Below are 21,652 nucleotides of genomic sequence, written 5' to 3' on the forward strand. Positions count from 1 at the left end.
GTGTGTATACTGAGCCTCATATACATACACACAATATTTATATAATTTAATGTTGCAAAATCAAGCATTCAAAAATTAGGAAAAGCCGTAATTAAGGCTGGCTGTGCAAACTTAATTTAACCCCCTTGTGTGTATTCATTATGTTAATTTTAATTACATGATCACACACAATTTTTTTCCACAGAATCTCTGCCTTATCCTGTGCAAAGGATAGTTGCTCACCTAATGAGCAGCCAATATTTTGTCTCATCCTCATTACTCAGTAGTCGACTTAATGTTTATTTACTGCATGCTACTCAAACCTTGCTAGAAGTACACAATTTTATATTTCCTCCTCGGCTTTTATGTGGTACTTATCACTATATCTGCTGAATGCTTTGCAAATATGAATTAATTTATTTTCACAACACCCCTCTGAATTGTTTTGTGTATATGTGAGTGTATGTATAGCAGGAATTATGAAGATATAACTAGTGACTAGATAATTAAGGCTGTGCATAATTTTTTGCAATTTAAACTGGTTTTAAATTCCTCTCTTTCAAAATTTAATTATTTAATTTAATCACAAAGTTTAATACCATGGTTCTTCAGGGGAAAATGTATTTAATTTAATTTTATTTTTTGGTGGGGAGAGGGGAAAATATTTACTAACTTTTAGAGAGGGAACTTTTATATAATTTATTCTTTCTTTCAAAATTGTCCATGAAATTCTAAGCATCTTTTCAGGTCCTTGCAGCTAAAGGCTCACAGTCCCAACAAATTTCAAACCAAATGCACAATCTCAGAACATCAGGCATATGTCAGTTTTCAGGGTTGTTGTTGGGTTTTTTTAAGTTAAACTTGAAAAGTTATTCTCTTATTCCTCACAAATTAAAGTAACTTTGTGGCCTGGAAGGAACTGAGGATACAAAACAGCTAATGCCATTCTCCAGCGCAGCCATCCTGAGCTCACTAGCCTTCCTGCTTTCTTTCAAAAACTCTTGAGATTTCTCTTTCTCTTGGAAATTTGAGTGTTCTGAAGCCACGTGGACATCCCTACTCTTTCTTTTCATCCTGTTATTTCTTTTCTGTGTACCTTAGGGACAAATGGTGTTTCTCCTGGTAACCAGCAGAACTTTAAAATTATTTCTAAAAATATTTTAACTGGCCAAAAATATAACTCCATTCAAGCTGATGTAGAAAGCCTCACAGATAGCATTGCTGTACATTAGTCAAAACCAATACTTCTAATGCAAGCTGATATGTTTACATATCAGTTTATAATTCATTGTCCATTGCTTCTGTGTAACACATACTGTCTCTTTTAGAACTAGAGTTGCAATAGATCCCATCTATTTTCTGTTAATGAATCAGATTCAGATTCTCATCAGAATCCAACTGATTTTACAATATAATTCAGTTTTAGAGTGGCCCTTGCTGTCTGATAATGATCTCCCGACTTGAACCTTTAAAACAAAGAATTGTGGAGAATCAAAAATGGATCTAGCTTCTTCATAATATTATAGTGACACCATTTTCCATTTCTGCTAACCCATTCAGATTTGTACTCCAGGATCAGATATGATCCCTAGCAGAACTCTCTGAAAAAAAAATGGAATTTCCTCCTCCTCTGTCCTGATTGATAATCAAACAAATTTTGAATGGATTGAAGTGTCCCTCTCTTGTTAAACCCAATATAACTATCTAAATCCTATGTAATATGTTAATTCAGGAATACTTGGCAAACTCAACATAATTCACTGATACCAAACAAGTGCACACAGAATGACATGACTGAAATCTCTCATTCATCTAGAGTAACCTTAGGAGTAAAAGGTCTTTTGGCCCCCATTAGAACATACCTACCTGTTTCATCAGGGCTCAAAAGTGATCTAGGGGTTTTGATCCTCCTCATGCAGAGGTTGCATCTACATTATAGTGTTTTATAGCTCTCCCCCAGGATAAGTGCATTTCCAGTAATTGAGCCTCTTCTGGTGTAGACTGGACTCTAGTATTTTTAGCATCAAATCATGAAACCGTTTATGTTACCATGCACTGTTGCAATTTCACTTGTTCTGGAATATGAGTATAAAAACTTTGGTGTAGACAAAGCATTAGAGATTTCCTTTCATTTCTGAACTCCTACAACAAGATGACACGACACCACGTGCACTGCACTGCTTGTAATGAATGAACCATGTTTAATAGACTATAGGCATTTAATGGACCCCTGCAGTATGATCTAGAATCCACCTATTATTTGATGCTTGAGGCAATAGGAAATCATGTTTAGGGTGGGTGAATCTAGAATGTTCTCCAGCCTTAAAAAAATCACCACAATTTATTTTCACTGCAGTTCACTGTTACTTTCTCTTTGAGTTTTAGACTATATGTGCAATTGACATACTAATTTTATTTTTTTCCAAAACAGAAGAAAAATTATGTTTCCAGCCATCTTCCATAGCAAATGGTGAGATTCTCAGTCTAGAAAATCAGAACTTAAGACAGGAGCAATCAGCACCAGTGACTTATCGGAATGGTACCATGTTAACGTACAGTTGCAACTCTGGCTTCATGTTACGTGGACCACCTGAGATAATTTGTAAGGCTGGAAGATGGACCACAGCTCCTACATGTATTGGTAATTACATTGTGTAGAATTTTCAAAAGCAGGTCATTTAGTGGAGAGGACAATAAGTTTCAACTGGAGGCTAAATTATAGGAAAGAATGATTCTGTATGTAACCCTTCTGGCAGGTGGAGCCAGCAGCAACAAGGACCTGGTTCAGTATCTAGCGGTTCCTTTTCAACAATACAACACAAAACTGGCTCGAGCCTCCACCCAGTGACCTGAGACAATTACACCCCACCCCCTGGGTGCCCCTAAATGGCAATACTTGCCCTCTCACAAGCACAGAGTCTGAGTGTAGCAAAAACTTTTAATAGAAGGAGGGAAGTAACTCAGCGTTAATTTGGGAAAACACCACAACCAGGATTCATAAATACAAACCATGAGAAAAAGACGCACCCCCAAGTAAGTTGGGCAGTGTCCGTTTCCTTTCAGAGTCTTAAGTCCAGCAACCCCAAAAGACTCTTTAACGTTCCATCCCTTCTCTGTACCCCACTCTCAGTTGCTGTCCTTGGCTGGTGCAGCCCCAGAGTTCAGAAGTCCATCTGCAGAGTTCACCTCTCACCCTATGTGGAAGGCAAGAGGGGGTAAAGAGGCACCTTACAAGCTGTATTGTTCAAGCACTTGGTCATCACCCGAGCAGCTGTTTGCCACACCTCTGCAGGGCTCTGCTCTGGCTCTCTCCACAAGATTCTCTGCTGGCCACTTGCCTCACCTCTCCACCAGCTGCCCCCACACACTTAACACATCTTTCAGTGATTTCAACTGTTAGTGGGGAAGCCTCACTGCTAGTGCATAGAGGGCAGTCTCTTGCAATAGAGATACTATCCCAAAGTAGGTCTAATGCTTCTATCTAAGTATCACTGATTTCAGCTCTGCATCATGTAACAAAACTTTCAATTGATTCTAAATTAGTTCTTTCATTATACCATGGAGAGAGAAAGGATCAAATGGTGTCTAAAAACCTTAAACAGGGCTAACATCACCAGGTACAAGTGTCTGTCCCCACACTTTCTTAACTCATTGGGCTTTGGAACCCATGTCTCCTGCCTAGTGAGTGCCATTCAGTTGAGGGTGAGTCCCTCCATTGGGGTATGCCAGGTATAGTTCTGCTGCCCTCTGTTCACACAACAAGGATAATATCCCTTTATTACTGCTTCCCCAATAACAAGGAGACTGGGGATCCAACACCAGCCACAAGTGATCATTTGGGCAAGCAATCCCATCATGCTGAGTACCTACGCAGGGAGGGTGTGTCCATGCACATGAGATCAGCTTCTGAAGTCTTTTTCCACAGCTCGCCACTAGATGTCAGGGGAGAGCTTATTCAGACTGCTTACATATATTTGTTCAAATTGCTGTAAAAGCTTATTTTTCTTGCTGAGGGTCTTTAGAAAGCTTCTGATGTGTGACAGCTTCAGGATTTTTGGTTAATTGGTTGTTTTTTGTTTGTTTTGAGTAGTTTTAGTTTTTAAAAGCTCCCAACTAGGACTCAAGAGGTCTTCATTCAGTTCCTGGCTGAAATGCACAAACTCCCTTTATAGTCTTGGACAAGTCTTTTTATCTCTGTGTCTCAGCTTCCCATCTGTAAAATGAGGATAATAGCATTCTCTATTTGATAGTGGGGTTGTGAGGATAAATCCATTAATAGTTGTGAGGCACTTACCTATTATAGTGACAGGGGCCATATCAAGTTCCTACATGGACAGTGTATTTTCGTCAAAGTTCTGTTGAAGGAAGCAGACACACCACTGCATGAGGTGTCCAGAAGAAGAGGAGCAGCTGCAATTATTGGTCTCAGACAGAGGCACAAACTAAATTTCATTAGTAACTGAACTCCTAGTGTATTTAGGGCTAGTGTTTATTTAATTTTCAGATGGATTTTTAACAATGCTCATGTTGCAAGTTTCATCGCCCACCAACAACTTAGTGCATGTGTTTAGGTTCTGGTTGCAACCTTTATTTAAAATTAGGCATCCATATAAAGAGTTACAAAGGGCTTAAGTAAAAAAGGTGGTTTGTGAGGGGGTTACACTCATTTTGATCTTGTGTCTTTTCAGAAATGCCATGTACAGGTGTTCCAAATATTATCAATTCTCAGATTGAAGGCAGAGAGAAGCATAGTTATAAGCCTGGTGAAACAGTACATTATCAATGCCATCCTGGTTTTACCATCAGTGGACCATCAGAAGTTATGTGTAAAGCAGGGAAGTGGTCCACACCACCTATATGTAAAGGTACAGTGAATAATTTGATCTAACTTTATAGAATCTAGTTACTCATTTTTTTAATTATTATTATTATTATGGGCACTCAGAGACCACCTGGATGGGTCAGACAGATAGAATAGATTACAGAATGCTGATGCAGAAACAATAAGTAGCCAAATCATTCACTGATAATTTCAAATACAGAGGGGATTGGGAGGAATCAGTGTTTGCCAAAAGGGGGTGAGGAGGAAATGGTAGAACAATAAATCTTTTTTGCAAGCTGCTAAGAATATAAATTTAAAATAAATTTAAAAATATAAAATCTGTGCTCACTCTCTTCCCTTTTAATTTGTTACAATTCACAGATGTACATGTCAGTATACAGAGCTCAGTTAAGCAGTCATTTCTCTCCTTTAAATCATTAAAGTCAATGGGTGTTTTGTCTGGAAATCAGAGCCTTCTTCATGTCCGACTCTGGGTCCTGCTACTCAAGCAGTCAGGGATTTAAAGGCATTGCTGATCGAGAAAGACACACGGCTTATTACAGCATTAAGAGCCATGTTATCAGCCCTGACTGTGTCAATTCTGAAGAAGGTGGTAAGGGAGAAGATGACGACTGTTAACAGTGCCAGATCCCATAGATCAGAGCTTTCAGATTTGTCTGATTCTGACAGTGCCTCTATATAGCTCTGGCTCTGAAATCCAGGCCAGTCTAATTTCAGCTTCAAGGACCAAGTGGGTGGATCTGAGTATTTCACCAGATCCTGTGCCATTCAGGTCTTCCACTCTGACTTCAACACCTGCTCCAATTTCAGGTCCATCTTTGGATCCAAAGAGGACTTTTACTTCAGTGACTGATGTACAATCATTCAGTTATAAACACTCCTCAGATCTAAGTGAGAAACAAAGGGTATTGAGGAAGGCACTTTTCACCAATTGCAAGGTCTGGATCATCTTCATCTGAAAAAAGAAAGGCAGAAACTATTAGTTTCTCTCTTGATCCATCTCTACCTCCTTCTCCTCCTCAGCCTCCTACATGGTATCCACAAACAGCTTTCTCTCCATTTATTTCTCTCCACCCTCCAGGTCCATTGCTGTCTCCATTACACTCCATCAGACATCCAAAATCAATTCCATTATTTATATGAAGATAGAGGAAGAATAAAGAGAACTGATTCTTCCCAGTTTGTGCCTCCTCCTGTGGATATGTTCTCAATACAAGTTACTGTGGAGACTGGCAGCCCGAGGCTCCATGGCCTTATTGAGTGCTGATGCTGTAACTTTATAGCTGTGCTCCATATGGATGGAGATACAATGATTCACCTATAAAGGATCTGGCTGCAGAGAATCCTTGCGTCTGGTTACAATGGATCTGTTTGCAACTCAGACAGATACTCTGTCTGCTGCCTGATACTCTGTCTGAAGAAGATGAGGCGATCAGTCCTCTTTTTAAATAAAAACATGCTGACCCAGACTACTCTTCTGATTTGTCGCCAGATGAGAATGTCGGGGAGAATTCTACCTCTTCCCCTTCTCATGGCAGCAGAGTTTCATGACCTGATGGATCACATGGTGTCCATGTTGAACTTATATTCCATAGCCATGGAAGAAACCTCCCCTCTAGTGTTTGGAGGAAGCTTTTGGTGCCACCTCCAAGAGTAGGATGTCACTACCAATTCTTAATGTTCTGCTGCAGCCCGCTAAGATTATTTGTTCCACTTCTGCCTCTTTCCATCTTATTTCTAAGAAGAAAGTCAAATTATATAAGATAATCAGGATGAGGTGTTTTCATATTTTCACACACATCCTCTATCTAATTCACTGGTGGTGGCTGCTGGTAGCAGTTTGAGGTCTGGACAAGCATATTTCACTCCTGCTGACTGGGGGAAATATTGATTCCTTGGGAAGAAATGTGTTTTCTTCTTCCTTTCTTAGTCTTAGGGTGGAAAGCTATCAAGCAGTTATGACCTGCTATCAGTTCCACCTATGGGAAAAGATAGTATTGTTTCTGCAGGATTTGCCAGATGACAAACAGAATTTGCCAAATGAAATCCTAATGGAGGGTCAAAATGTAGCAAAACACACACTTGGGCCCTTCTTTAATACTTCAGACTCTTCTGCCAGAGCATTGGCTTCTGAAGTTATTCTGAGGACACATGCTTGGGTTTGCTCTTTTACTCTGGCTCTCAATACTAGAATAAAGGTAGAGGAAGTCCCCTTTGAAAGAGATGGTCATTTAAGTAAAAAGACTGACATGTTGCTGGGAAAACTGAAGGAGACAAGAATGACAGCATGCTCTTTGTGTTTGTGTTTGATTTCTTCTATTAAGATTATACTTTCTACCCCTTCTTTCCATAATCAGACATTATTATCCACAATCTTCTTTGGCTTATTTCTCGTCAAATCAAAGATGTCGGCAACGACACCAGCGGGCTTCATTTTTCCAGAGGTAACACAAGAAGAGGTTTTTCAAATTGAGGCCTAAATCAAAATAATTTGCTTCTTCCTCGTCATCTTCATTGAACACCAGGCTTCCGCTTTGATGTGATGATAAAAAGTAGAAAATGAAATTGCAATGACTCGTCCCTTCCTCTTATGGAGAGAGGCTAACCCATCATTTCAGTAAATGAAGGCTTAGTACATTAGATAAATGGGTCATAGAAATTAGAGAGAAGGGCTATGCCATTCGGTTAGGGAAACTAACCCTTTCAAGTGCCCCATCATCCCTTTCCAGGGAACCATTTCACAAGGATCTGCTACTTCCAGAAGTGTAGAAATTACTGCTTATATGTACTGCCAATAAGGTATCTGAACAGCAGAGAGACCAGGGGTTTTATTAAAGATACTTTCACATGCAGAAAAAAGAGTGGGATGTTTCATCCAATTTTAGATTTCAGAAATCTGAACAAGTAGATTTGGATGTTTTGGTTCCACATGTTAACTCTGGCTTCCATAATGCCTTCACTTTCAGCTATGGATTGATTTGCGACCCTGGATTTAAAGGACAAATATTTTCATATTTCTATCTGACACAGTCATTGAAAGTATTTTCATTTCATGGTGGCAGGATGCCATTTCCCATACAAGGTGTTTGCATTTGGCCAATCCACAGCACCAAGAGTATTTATCAAATGTCTCTCTGTGGTAGCATCACATTTGAGGAAACAGGATATTTTTGTTTACATATTTGTATGATTGGCTGTTGAACGTGGGGCTACAGCTGAATGTCAGAAAGTCAAATCTCTACCTAACTCACATCATTTTATTTGTGTGCTCCTTAGTGCACACAGCAGCAGTGAAAAATCTCCTTCCAGAGAACAGATTTTTTTTAAAATAGCGCAATATGTTTTAAACATAAACTATGTCAAACTTAGAAAAAAAAATTATTCCTGGGTCTCATCGTCATGACTACTTGTATGACTCCATTTGTGCATCTCAAAATAAGGCCAATGCAGCATTGGATGTCTCAGGTCTACAGGCCAAATCTGAACAGTGTTCTAACACTAGTCAGCCTGCCTTCTGGACTTGTGGTGGTGGTCAGTCAGAGCAGTTATCCTCTTAGGAGTCCCGTTCAATTCCCCCTTCACCATCAGTGAGAGAAAATTGAACCCTTGGCTGAATATTTTTTATTTTTGATATCTTAAGGCAGCATTCATTATTGTCATGTCACCAGCCAGAAGGGTGAGTGAATTAAATGCCTTGATGGCTGATTCCCCCTTTAAGTCTTTTCATAAAGATAAGGTGATTCTTAGACTTGATCCCAGGCTTTTGTCAAAATGACTTTCTGAATTTCACATAAGGCAGACAATTAATTTCCTGACATTTTTCCCGGGCCGCATACTCAGAAGGGGAAATCTGTTTTACGTACTTTCGAGTCACGAAGAGCTCTTGCATATTATTTAAATAGAACAAAAAAGGTTTTGAAAATAATCTAGGTTGTTCGTGTTTTATGGTAAAAGTTTCATGCATCAGACCTTGTCTCTCTAGACTATTTCTAGAAGGATTTAATAATGAATTGTTGAATGTTACACGTTAACAAATTCTTGTAGCTCGGATACTTTGATCTCATTCCACCAGAGCGGTGGTAGAGTCTTTTGCTTGCCTTAAGCAAGTCCCTTTTCTTGCAACTGGCAATGTTTCAATGTGGACTTCTGTGCACACTTTTACTAATCATTATGTTCTCAATTTGACTTCTAGGGCAGATACTAGATTTGGTAGAGCAGTGGTCTGTGATGTCCTCCAGTTTATTTTCCTCATTGCTTTTCAAACTACCCATAAGTGGGGATATGCAGAGCCACTGGAAGAAGAAATTAAGGTTACTTACTTGTAAAACAGAGTTTTTTGAAATGGCTTTTCATATTCACACATCGCACCCACTTTCCCCTCATTTACAGGGTGCTTTTGGGCTGTATCTCTGGGTTGGCAGTGAAAAGAACTGAGGTGATAGAGTGTGCCCATGACCCATTATATTGCTTCATCCTCAGAATGTTCAGAGATGGAGAGGGAAGGTTTTAGAAGGAGTGTGCATAAGCAGATGCTGCTTGGAGAAGGTTCAACCATTAAGCATAATTAGGCAGCACAATACCCCAAATGTGTGACTCTCAAAGAGCATTAATTACAAGCAAATAACCTCCTGTAACGATGTTGGTTCTGGCAGGACCCAACTGAGAGCGCCAATTCAGGACACACTGCTTAAAACAGGGCAGTAACAGCCCAAGGCTGGGTTTTTTCCACCTCTAAGGCAAACCAAACCAGGCAGACAAAGAAGACTTTGGTTTCACCCTACTGGCTAACCACAAGTCACACAAGCAATTCCCTTAGACACTCCAGTTTTCCAGTATCACCACCAGTGCCATTCATTATAGAGACAAATAGTTATAAAAACCAATACCCCAGTAAAAGAAGAATGGTTCTTTCGATCCCAAAGGACTAAGCCCCAGACCTAGGTCAATATACAAATTAGATCTTTCTTACCCACAAATCACACTGTTGCCAGTCCTTTTGCATCTAAAATCTAAAGGTTTATTCATAAAAGGAAAAAGATATAGATGAGAGCTAGAATTAGTTAAATGGAATCAATTACATACAGTAATGGCAAAGTTATTGGTTCAGGCTTGTAGCAGTGATGGAATAAACTACAGGTTCAAATCAAGTCTCTGGAGTACATCCACAGCTGGGATGGGTCATCAGTCCTTTGTGTAAAGCTTCCATTTGTAGCAAAGCCCCTCCAGAGAAAAGAAGCAGGGTTGAAGACAAGATGCAGATGAGGCATCAGCCTTTTATAGTCTTTTCCAGGTGTAAGAACACCTCTTTGTTCTTACTGTGGAAAATTACAGCAAAATCGAGTCTGGAGTCACATGGGCAAGTTCCTGCATACTTTGCTGAGTTACAAGGCATATCTGCCTTCTCTCAATGGGTCAGTTGTAGAGCTGATGGTCCTGAATGGGCCATCAAGCAGACTAGGCAGAGCTGACACCAACTTGTCTGGGGTGTCACCCAGAAGCACAGTAGAAATTTGAAATACAGACAGTATAGAGCCAATATTCATAACTTCAACTACAAAAATGATACAGATAGCATAACCATAACCAGCAAACCATAATCTTGTCTTAGACACCCTATTTGACCCCCTTTATACAAGATTTGGTGCTACTACAGGACTTTGGTTGCAACAATGATCTATATGGTCCCAGTTCTTGTCAATAATGTCACACCTCCATTTATGTAAGTGCACTTTTTGATGGAACATAACATATTTCATGAAAATAAGATACTACATTAATAGAGTTTCACTACTAGTATGTTTATTTGTCTGTCTCCCTTTTCAGATGCAACATGTAGCGCTCCACGTAAAGTTCCCAATGCTGATATTGTAAATGATAAGGAGGGAAGGTATCTGCCTGGTGATAGAGTGCAATATAAATGTAGGGAAGGATTTGAAAGTATGGAATTGAATTATGTAATTTGTGAAGATGGACAATGGTCACAACCACCAATTTGCAAAGGTAGGTGTTTGTATTTTAATTAAAACAAGTAAGACCAGGTGTGCTTTGGTGAGCTGGGACATACAATCGTAGGGCTGGAAAGGAACTTGAGAGGTTGTCTAATCCATCCCCCTGCATTGAGGCAGGATTAAGTATACCTAGATTATCCCTGACAGGTAACCTGTTCTTAAAACCTCCAATGATGGGGATTACACAGCCTCCCAAAGTAACCTGTTTTGGAACTTAACTTTCTAACTATGTAGACAGTAGTTAGGGTGGAACATTTGCCTTTCTTGTTTTATATATGACATTCCTGTTAATACTTCTCAGAAGGACATTTGCCCTTTCCACAACAGCATCACACTTTTGACTCATTCAGTTTGTGATCCACTATAGTCCCTGCATCTTGAAGGGCTTGCACCTGTCCATTCCAATTTGATTTTGTGTGCACTAGTTCATCAAAGCCAGAGAACATATTCACATAGTGGTACCTGTCGAGGTGGTACATGAACTTTTGCTGCACACTCCTGCTTGTAGCTAAGGGCATAAATGGTCAGAGCTGCCCTAACCCTCTCAGTTCCTCCTCGCCACCCATAGATGGACAGTATGAGCAACTCACATCTTTCCCGTTAGAAATCTTTTTAGCATTCTTTTATTGTAAATGGTTTAGTATAGCTGTAATTTAGATAGTGGTACTCATTTTCAAATATTTTCTTGTTTTTAATCTTGTTCTCCTTCAAGTTTTATTTTCAATACCAGGGCATGTCTTAATCCTTGGGTTTTAAGTGCTGTTTGACTGTAGCAAATCTATGACAGTCACCGATTTTCATTCCCACTGCTTGAAGTGGGAAGAACACATTAAGCATAAATACCCTATTTGTAGGAGGTTTAAAACCAGATCAAAGAAGTTGAAGGCAGTTTTACTTTTAGATGTCCCGGTGGAAGCAGCTTTGTGTCCCCATTTGTTTTCCTGCCATGTCTGGGGTGATTCTCCCCTCCCACAGAGTGTTTAGAAGACACTTTAATAAATTACTTTTTTTTAAAAAAGAGAGGAAAATAAGAAGAGTATCTGGTGCTAGGGAGAGCCCCATGTCCCTCATAAGTGATCCCCTACAACCAGCTAAAGCTGTGGTATTGCAGGAAATGGGAACTGAAGTTAAAACTCCTCCTTATGGAGAAGACACTTCAGTTTCCAGGGGACTCCGGTGCCAACCCCAGATCATCCCTGGAGCCTTTAACTTCAAAGGGGATAAAGTCATGGAAAAAACAAGCAAACTTCCCCTGTAAAGGCTCATAAAAAGGGTTCTGAGTGGTTGGCCAGCCAGAGGGATTCCCCAGTGCAACCACCTTGATCCCCACGGCACCGGTAGCTCTGAAGCACAGTACCCTGAAGGGGTCCTCCGCTAAAAACTCCCAACTAGGGAGTGCTCTACACCCTCAACCATTGGTACTGACAATGTACCACTGACAATCCTCTCCAGAACCAAGTGATCCCATGGTATCACATGAGTTCTGGTACCCTGGAGACCTGACAATTGGAGGAGAACAGCAATCCCCATTACTTGATACTAGGGCCCTGGTATCAGCACATCCCAGTGCCTGGAATCGCTCTCAGCATCAGGCCATGTATCACCAATACCCCAGTCAGCACCACCCTTACCCAGGCTCTATTGGGATCTTTAGGTGATGTAGACATCCCACACATCACAGCTGTCCAGTGTCTCTCACAATCTCCTACAGCCTGGATGTCCAGAGCTCCAGAACCAGGGGAAGAGGAAGCTTTTGCAAAGGAGGAAGAAGGGTTCAAAGGGGAAGCTACTCATCTAGCAAAATTCTCCCATCTCCACCAGATGAGGGTGTAATGACCCCTCCCCACCATCAGTAGTTGATGGTCTAAAAAACTTTCTGGATCATACCAAGAGGATGGCAGATGAGATGCACATTTCCCTACAGGAGGTGGCAGATACATATCACAAGCTGGTGCATATTCTGCACACCTTCTCCTCATCCAGAATTTCCCTCCCAATTAATGAGCCAATTCTAGATCCTGCCAAAGTTATCTGACAGACACCAGCCTCCATCTCAACAACCAGCATGAGAGCAGACAAAAAATACTACAACCCTCCCAAAGAGTCATACTGCCTGTTTCAACATTCGCAACCCAACTCCATCTAATGGATGCAGTTAAAGCACAAGGCATGCAACACCATGCCAAGTCAACCCCATCTGATCGGGGTTGGAAGAATTGTGTATTTGTCAGTGACATTACAGTTTAGAGTCATGAATTACCAAGCTGTCGTGGCCAAATATGATTTTTATTAATTATGGGAAACTCACTGCATTTCTGGAACATTTACCTGAGGTGCAAAAGGAGCCCTTTCAGGCCATTGTCAGAGAGGGTCAGTTAATAGCCAGAATGGTGCTACAGATGGCACTGGACATAGCCGATATAGTAGCTTGCTTGGTCTCCATGACAGTTGTAATGATGCAGGCTTCTTAGCTACAATTTTCTGGGTTGCCCAAAGAAGATTTCCAGTTTGAAGGGCCCAAGCTCTTCGCAGAGAAGACAGATTCTTCTCTCCACACCTTGAAGGATTCCAGGCCACATTACACTCCCTGGAAATCTATGCTGCAGAACAGACGATATAGCTCTCAGCCACAGCACAGGTCACAACCTCCTCAAAACCAACCATCTCAGCACAGTTACAAGATGCAGCATGAGAGGACCAGAGCTCAGAAATGGAATCAGTCAGCACCCCAATCTGTAACCTCTCGATCTGCCTCTTCTAAGTACTTTTGATGGGTTAGTCAAGGGCCTGAACAATTACACCAGGCAATATCAGCAGCCATCTACACATCTATTACGCCCCTTCACCTGGCCCTCTTTCACAGCTGTTGGGAGAATATCACCTCTGACAGATGGGTCCTGGAGATTATTTTGAAGAGTTACACCATTCAATTCACATCCCTCCCGCAACCTTCCTTCCCAATCCTCCTTTAGGGACCCATCAGGAAGTAGATAATTTGTTATGTCCAGGGCCCATAGAACCAGTCCTGCCACAACTCAGGGGCAAGGGGTTTTACTCCCATTATTTCCTGATCCCCAAGGTGAAGGGAGTTGGAGGCCTATTCTAGATCTAAGGGCATTAAACAAATATGGGAAGGCACAGAAGTTTAAGGTGGTCATGTTAACAGCCATTATTCCAGCTCTAGAGCAAAGAGATTAATTTCTGGCCCTTGACCTACACAATGCCTACTTCCATATCTCGATATAACCATTGTACAGGAGATTCCTATGGTTTACCTTTGGGCAAGACCTTTATCAGTACAGATGGCTCCACTCTGGGTATTCTTCAACGTTCTCCCCATCATTGCGGCACACAAACTCCAGTCGCAGTACTGGGGTTAATCAGCGCCAACCTTGATGCAGTACAAGTGAGAGTGTTCCTCCTACTATACAGACTTACCTCTCTAACAAGTCTCATAGAGACAGTCCAGACCAGCTCCAAACATCATCCACATCTGTAGTGAGCTGAATCAGATAAATGTTGCTCTTTGGAGTTTTACGCAGGAGCCAGTTCCACCCTTTCACCAGGGCTCAAGCTGGGGGTTGGGGGGTTGGTGGTACTCTCTTAATCTCTACTCTCTTGGTATACGAAGGTGAGATATTACTCTCAGGAGATTCTGCAAATGCTCAAAACATGATTGCCTCACAGTGTGGTTTTCATACACATTTAGGCAGGGCTGGGTTAAGGCACAGGCACAAATAGGACCCTAAGAGCCAGAGACTAGGTTCCTATGTTGACATCAAAATCTCAACCTTCATTAAAACATATTGGTTCTAGTCTGCATGGTTTTGAAAATATTCAACTGAGCATAACTGATTTTGTGATGTCTGCATTAGTCTGCAGCAAGAGCCATTAGAGGTAGGGAAGAATCCTCCTGACCCTACAATTAGAGGTTGGAGTTTGAGGGGGGAGAAAGCGGTGGCTATCTCACAAATGCCATCCACTCTCTGTCGACTGTAGAGTTCTGTGATGCTCTTTCAATTATTTTACCTGCTTTCATCACAAGTGAAATAGTTGGGCATCTGAGCCAACCCCATTTTGATTCACAAGGTATTCACCCCACTTAGAAATATCGTTCCAGGCTAAATGCAGAACAAGGCAGGCATCTCGGCATCAGTTACACTAATTCAGTTAGTTTTATGGTTTTCCTCATGATCTTTAATTTCCACATGAAAGCTCAGAGTGTGAAGCATATAAAATAACCCCTCCCCCACAAAAAAGTGCTGTGTCTATGACACAACCCAATTTGAGCCCTGCTTCCCATCAATTGTTTTCTGCCAGCTGGCCAGGTAATACGGTGCATTTAACTAAATGGTAATATTCCCCTCATCCAGTTGCTGGAATTGCTGTCTGTATCTCCTTCCCATTATTGCAACCCAGATTGAAACAGGAACTAAACAGCTAAAGGCTGCAGCTCCAAAAGAAAGACTCTTCCCACCTATGCAAATAGAGTTGTGCTGTACCCTTAGCTGCTTGTCCTTTCAAGGAAGGTGCAGCATATGCTTATAAACCTCTCCACAAAGTCGCATTGGCCCAGCTCTGCCCAGATTGGACTGCCTAGCTTTTGGAGAGTTGCCAATTTTGTGAAGCCCTTCCACTCAGTGCAGCCACACCTCCAGGGCCTTCACTGGTTCCAATGCCAATATTTCTTGGGAAAGAAGGTGGTCTGTCAAGCAGGTAGGTCATTCACTGATCCTTAGACTGTAAATATATAAACAGTATCTCGTTATAGTAACTAGCAGTGCTACTGAAACAGAACAGTCAAAAGAGGAGGTTTTGATGCTCCAAGGGAGAAACCCAGCTCCCCTCTGCTCTTTTTACAATGATTCTTTCTTTAAGCAGACTGACACTGGCCACTAACACTGCAAAGTCTCCTCATGGATTTGGGAACCATTAGTCAGACACATGTTGGAGTTGTGTTGTCAGGGGCCAGAATAAAAACTGGAAAGACAAGTGGCTTGTCACCTGAGAGCTACAGATTTGGAGTCCTGAAGGCCCTACCACCTTTGCATGGAAGGGAAACAGAAGAAGTTATTGCAGAAGCATACATGGCTTTGCCCTTGTTATTTCTGGGGGAGAACTTGCCAGAGTCTAGTTGGCATAGTCACCTCAGCCCCAGAGCATAAACTCTGAGTGGGTTAGGGAGGAAGAGCACAATATGACGTGTAGAGAGCTTGTCAGAAAGTTTCCAACAGAATAGAGATTGATTTGTCAAGCATGAAGTGTTTTCCAGAAATTTGATGATTTTGTTTGACTTGCATCTTAACACATCCACAAATCTTAACCCAAAACAATTCACTATTAGATAGCCTTTTTGTCACCCCCCTACAATTTAAAGTTTCTGTTAAACAGGACTGGTTAATCCCTAGAGGATTTGAATAGAATTTGTACACAACTAATGCAATACCGTAAGTGCTAACCTGATGTCCTTCATGGGAATTTGTCAGTGATTGTGTTTTCATATGTCTTTTCAGATATGACATGTGGACCTGCACCAGAGATTCCTCATGGTAGGAGTGTAGATGATAAGCAGCAAAGGTATTTCCCTGGTGATAGAGTGCGTTATCGATGTACACAAGGTCTGAGCCTTATTGGGTCTCCGATGGTAACATGTAAACAAGGGAAGTGGTCCCAACCACCAGAATGCAGAGGTATTTTACTTTCCTATTTCTATAATAGACCACTAGCAATGATAATGTTAGAATCAAAAACTTCACTCTCATTCAGAAGAGTTTGTTCCCTGTGTCTCTTCTTTTAATGCACAACTTTATGCTCACTTGAAAGCCAGAAAGCAAATCTATTTCTAGTCTGTGATGTTCTTGGCAATGGTCAGGGCTGGCTCCAGACCCCAGCGCGCCAAGCGCGTGCTTGGGGCGGCATTTTGCCAGGAGGGCGGCAGGCGGCTCCGGCGGACCTTCCGCAGGCATGACTGCAGAGGGTTCGCTGGTCCTACGGCTCGGGTGGACCTCCCGCAGGCATGACTGCGGAGGGTTTGCTGGTCCCGCGGCTCGGGTGGACCTCTCGCAGGCATGACTGCGGATGCTCCACCGGAGCTGCGGGACCAGCGCACCCTCCGCAGGCACGTCTGCAAGAGGTCCCCCGGAGCCGCAGGACCGGTGACCGGCAGCACACCCCCTGTGGCATGCCACCGTGCTTGGGGCGGCAAAATTCCTAGAGCCGCCCCTGCCAATGGTCATGTGGCGCATTAATGAGAAAATTCTCACATTGGACCAGACCCTAAGCTCCTTATTCCAGTAAACCCTCAGTGGATTTCAATGGGAGTTTGGCCTGAGTAACTTCTGAGTAAAGGTTGAGGGCCAAATTTTACCACCACTGCTCATGTTGAGTAGTTAACATTGACTTCAGTGTACCTAATGTAACCCACACACCTCCTGGGTGTGGTGCTCTGTCCCCTCTAGTAGCACGGAGGCGACTTAGAGATTAATGAATCTGCTACAGTGTTAGCTAAGGGCCATATGCCTTTTAGCTTATGCCATAGAGGCTCATGCATTTAGCTACAGAGGTCTCAGGTTCGATCCTGCCCCCTGATGACTGGGGTCTGTTGGCGTTTCACTAGTCTGATGTTAGGACTTCAGGATTTGACCCACAACATAATGTGAATAAGGTTGCATGATGGTGCTCTTTTTAGGACCACAGTATCACTACCACTTCCAGATGAGCTGGACAGTACACAAGAGACAATTAGTGAAATGCTCACTCTGTTGAAGTCAGTGGAAGAAACTTTGTTTGACTTCAATAGGACCAGGATAACACCACATATTGTTAAGCTTCCAGAAAAAAGTGATGGCACTCTACTGGTTCATATTTTTTGGTTTTTGACATACCAGGATTGGTGTCTGGGTGAATATGAATATATATATTAAAAAGAAATCTGCAGAGTAACAGCACCTTTTTCTGAAAGCCAAAATTGTGATTCTAAAAACTAACTAGCTAGTAATCTGCAACTAGTGTTTACATTGATTGGTACCATGACTAAGGCTAAGATTATGTCATGGAGGTCATGGAAGTCATGGAATCCGTGACTTTCAGAAACTTCTGTAACATTTTCAGCTTCAGCCCCAGGGAAATGTAATGTAGTAATGGCAGAACAAAATGTGAAATACATATATGTTAATATGGATTATTTCTAGGGCTGTCAAACAATTACAAAATTAATCACGGTTAATTGCAAAATAAAAATATCACAATTAATCGCAGTTTTAATAGCAGTCCTCTACATTGGTGATTGAAGCATGAAGGGGCATATGAATGTTTAGCATTTCTGGCACATAAGTAACTTGCAATGCCAGTTACAACAGTCCCATGTGAATGCCTTGTCTCACTTTCACATGGCATTGTAAATAAGAAGCTGGCAGCATTATCTCTCATAAATGTAAACAAACTTGTTTGTCTTAGTGATTGTCTGAACAAGAAGTAGGACTGAGTGGACTTGTAGGCACTAAAGTTTTACATTGTTTTGTTTTAGAGTGCAGTTATGTAACAAAAAAACTACATATGTAAATTGCACTTTCATGATAAAGAGATTGCACTACAGTACTCGTCTGAGGTGAATTGAAAAATACTATTTCTTTTTTTCTTTTTTCCAGTGCAAATATTTGTAATAAAAATAATATAAAGTGAGCACTGTACACTTTGTATTCTGTGTTGTAACTGAAATCAATATATTTGAAAATGTAGGAAAAACATCCAAAATATTTATAATTAATTTAAATTAGTATTGTATTATTGCTTAACAGGTCAATTGAAGCTGTGATTAATCACGATTAATTTTGAATTAATCCTGTTTTGAGTTAGTTGTGCGCAGGGTCGGCTCTAGCTTTTTTGCCACCTCAAGCAAAAAAAGCAAACCGTGGGGTGTCCAGAGTGGCAGAACGGGTGCAGGGGGATTCCCGGCGCTGCAGATGTGCCCTGAGTGGGGCGGGGGGTTGAGGGAGGGAGCAGGGGAAAGCAGGAGGGCAGCCAGGGCTTCCGCCACGCTGCCTGCCAGGAGGGCTCCGCACCGCTCCGGTCGGCAGGTAGGGAAGGATGCGGGCTGCTCTGCCGGGCTTGCTACAGACCTGGCAGCAGCTGGGGCAGATGGAGGGAGCAGCCCGCTCCCAGCAGGGCGCTCCTCTCCTCTGCGCCACTGCCCTAGAGGGTGGCCGGAGAGGCGAAGCAAAAAAAAAAAAAAAAAAAGGTTTTGAGGGAATGCCACCCCTTAGAATCTGCCACCCCAAGCATGAGCTTGTTCAGCTGGTGCCTGGAGCCAGTCCTGGTTGTATGAGTTAACTGTGATTAATTGACAGACATAATTATTTTGTTTTAGAAAAAATATTGTTTTTATTCAGCTAGTACATTTCTAAATAAAGCCTTAAGGTCAGAGGAATAAAGGAGAAATGTTAATATATATTAAATCAGAGTTATAGCTGAAAATATTCTTATGCATTTACTGTATTTTTAAATAGTCATTAAATAATTATACAAAGTCTTAATGATAGAGGCATAAAGGAGAAGTATTAATACATAGCATGCTGTACTTTTAGTAGAATATATGCTTTTCATGCAGCTAGAGCATTTCTAAATAGTCATTCTTCTTCGAGTGATTGCTCCTATGCATTCCAGTCAGGTGTGCGCGCCGCGCGTGCACGGCTCTTCGGAATATTTTTACCCTAGCAACTCCGGCGGGCCGGCTGGCGCCCCCTGGAGTGGCGCCGCTATGGCGCCTGTTATATACCCCAGGCGGCCTGTCCACTCCTCAGTTCCTTCTTACCGCCCGTGACGGCCAGTTGGAACTGTGGAGTGCTCTCTGTCCTCCACAACCCTAGCTCTCGCTACTTTTTCCTGTATATAGTTCTTTCATTACTTAGTGTAGATAGTTCTGTTAGTTAGTTAGTTTTAGGATAAGGATAAGGGGGGTTCCCCCTCCCTTTCCTCTCCCGGTGCGGGCTCATGCCCAAGGCACCGGGCTTTAAGCCCTGCGCATCTTGCCAGCGGCCTATGCCTGTCGGGGATCCTCACGACTCCTGCCTCCGTTGCCTCGGAGAGAGTCACAGGACAGATAAGTGCCCTATCTGCTCCGCTTTCAAACCCCGGACGCGTAAGGAGCAGGACATTAGGTTAAAGCAGCTCCTAATGGAGGCATCGCTCCAGCCCCCGGCACCGAAGACTACATCGGTGCGGAGCGCACCGGCGGCCCCGAGCTGCTCCGGCACCGAGGCTCCGCGACCTCAGCCAGTGGCACCGAAGGCCCGGCACCGCTCCCTGTCGCCATCAAAGAAGCGCAAGCCGGCGAAGGCAGCTGCCAAGTCCCACGCTGAGGGCCCAGCAGCCAAGTCAATTACGCCACCTGCGGTCTCCGCTGTGGCCGTGCACAGGACGTGCACCGGGCCGTTGACTCCGGCGCCGCAAGGGCCGTCGAGTCCGGCACCGCCATGCTCCCCGGCACCGACCGCGGTTGAGCTTCGGCTGCCATCCACGCCTGAGACTTTCTCTACGGCGCGCGAGCTCATAGAGCTCACAGAGGCTCCGAGCCTCCGGCCCCCGGCACCGCCGGTGCGGGCTGTTGTATTGGCGGGAAAGCCGGCAATGATGATCCGGCCCCCCTCTCCGGACAGACGACACAGACGGCGCTCCCGGTCCCGGTCTCGTTCACGGTCCCGACGCAGGTCACCGTCCTGCCGCTCAAGATCCCGGCACCGCTCACCATCGCGGTACCGGTCGCCGTCCCGACGCCGGCCGAGCTCCCGGCACCGGTCGAGCTCCGGGCACCGCGGCGGACGTTGGTCTCGGTCACCATCCCAATACGATGATGCCCGGCACCGATCCTCGGCACCGTCCGGGGCCAGACTGCCTCTTTCCATGGCGCAGTCCGTCAGCGCGTCTGCACCCCCATGGCCATCCCGCCCCGCGTCGGTCGCTTCCGGGGCAGACAGCAACGGGCACCTGCCACCTACTCCGCAGGGCCAGCCTCAGGGTGCACAACAGTGGGGCTTCTGGGTCCCCTGGGCCCAATACGACACTCAAGGGGTACCCTTTCCTCCAAGAGCCCCTGCCTCTGAGCGCAGGGTACCGGAGGCCACCGTCAGCCGACCGCCCCCTTCGCCACTGGGTTCGGTTTTGGTACCGCCTGACCCCCAGAGGCATCATCAGCCCGAGTCAGCCGATCAACCGCTGGAAGATCCATCCACGGAGGCTGTCGTCCAGGGCTTGTCCTCGTCGTCGTCACCAGACGAGGCGGTGGCCGGAGCATCTGCCAAGGATCCTCCACCGATAGACCTGAGGGCCCACCAAGACCTCCTTCGCCGCGTGGCAAAGGCCATAGATCTCCCCGTAGCAGAGGTCCAGGAGGATGAGGACCCCGTCACGAACGTCATTGGAGCGGAGGCTCCAGTACGGGTGGCCTTACCATTCATTCGGACAATCCAGAAAAACGCCACCACGCTCTGGCAGTCGCCGGCATCCATCCCTCCTACGGCCCGCGGGGTCGAGCGCAAGTACTCAGTCCCCCCTACGGGCTATGAGTATTTGTATACTCACCCGACCCCAGACTCGTTGGTCGTGCAGTCGGTCAACGACAGGGAGAGGCATGGTCAACCCGCCCCTGCGCCAAAGTCAAAGGAGGCGCGGCGAATGGACCTGTTAGGCCGCAAGGTCTACTCGGCCGGAGGCCTGCAACTTCGCATCGCCAACCAGATGGCCCTCCTCGCCAGGTACACGTATGACATCATGGTGTCCCTGGCAAAGTTTACAGAGCTGCTCCCAACAGCCTCCCGCCAAGAGTTCT

The 21,652-nt window shown here is 43.8% G+C and overlaps 1 protein-coding gene across 5 annotated transcripts in view; it reads left to right on the forward strand.

The window, feature by feature from the left end:
- Positions 1-21,652, forward strand: part of CFH (complement factor H) — a 120,868-nt gene that overhangs the window by 88,834 nt on the left and 10,382 nt on the right. For all 5 annotated transcript variants that reach the window (XM_039484115.1, XM_039484114.1, XM_039484117.1 and 2 more), the window contains 4 exons: positions 2,411-2,620; positions 4,668-4,844; positions 10,646-10,822; positions 16,344-16,520. In XM_039484115.1, coding sequence (XP_039340049.1) covers positions 2,411-2,620; positions 4,668-4,844; positions 10,646-10,822; positions 16,344-16,520 — 741 coding nt within the window. The remainder of the gene's footprint in view (positions 1-2,410; positions 2,621-4,667; positions 4,845-10,645; positions 10,823-16,343; positions 16,521-21,652) is intronic.

This window comes from Mauremys reevesii, linkage group 8 (genome assembly GCF_016161935.1).
Source record: "Mauremys reevesii isolate NIE-2019 linkage group 8, ASM1616193v1, whole genome shotgun sequence".
In the NCBI taxonomy this organism is placed as follows: Eukaryota; Metazoa; Chordata; order Testudines; family Geoemydidae; genus Mauremys; species Mauremys reevesii.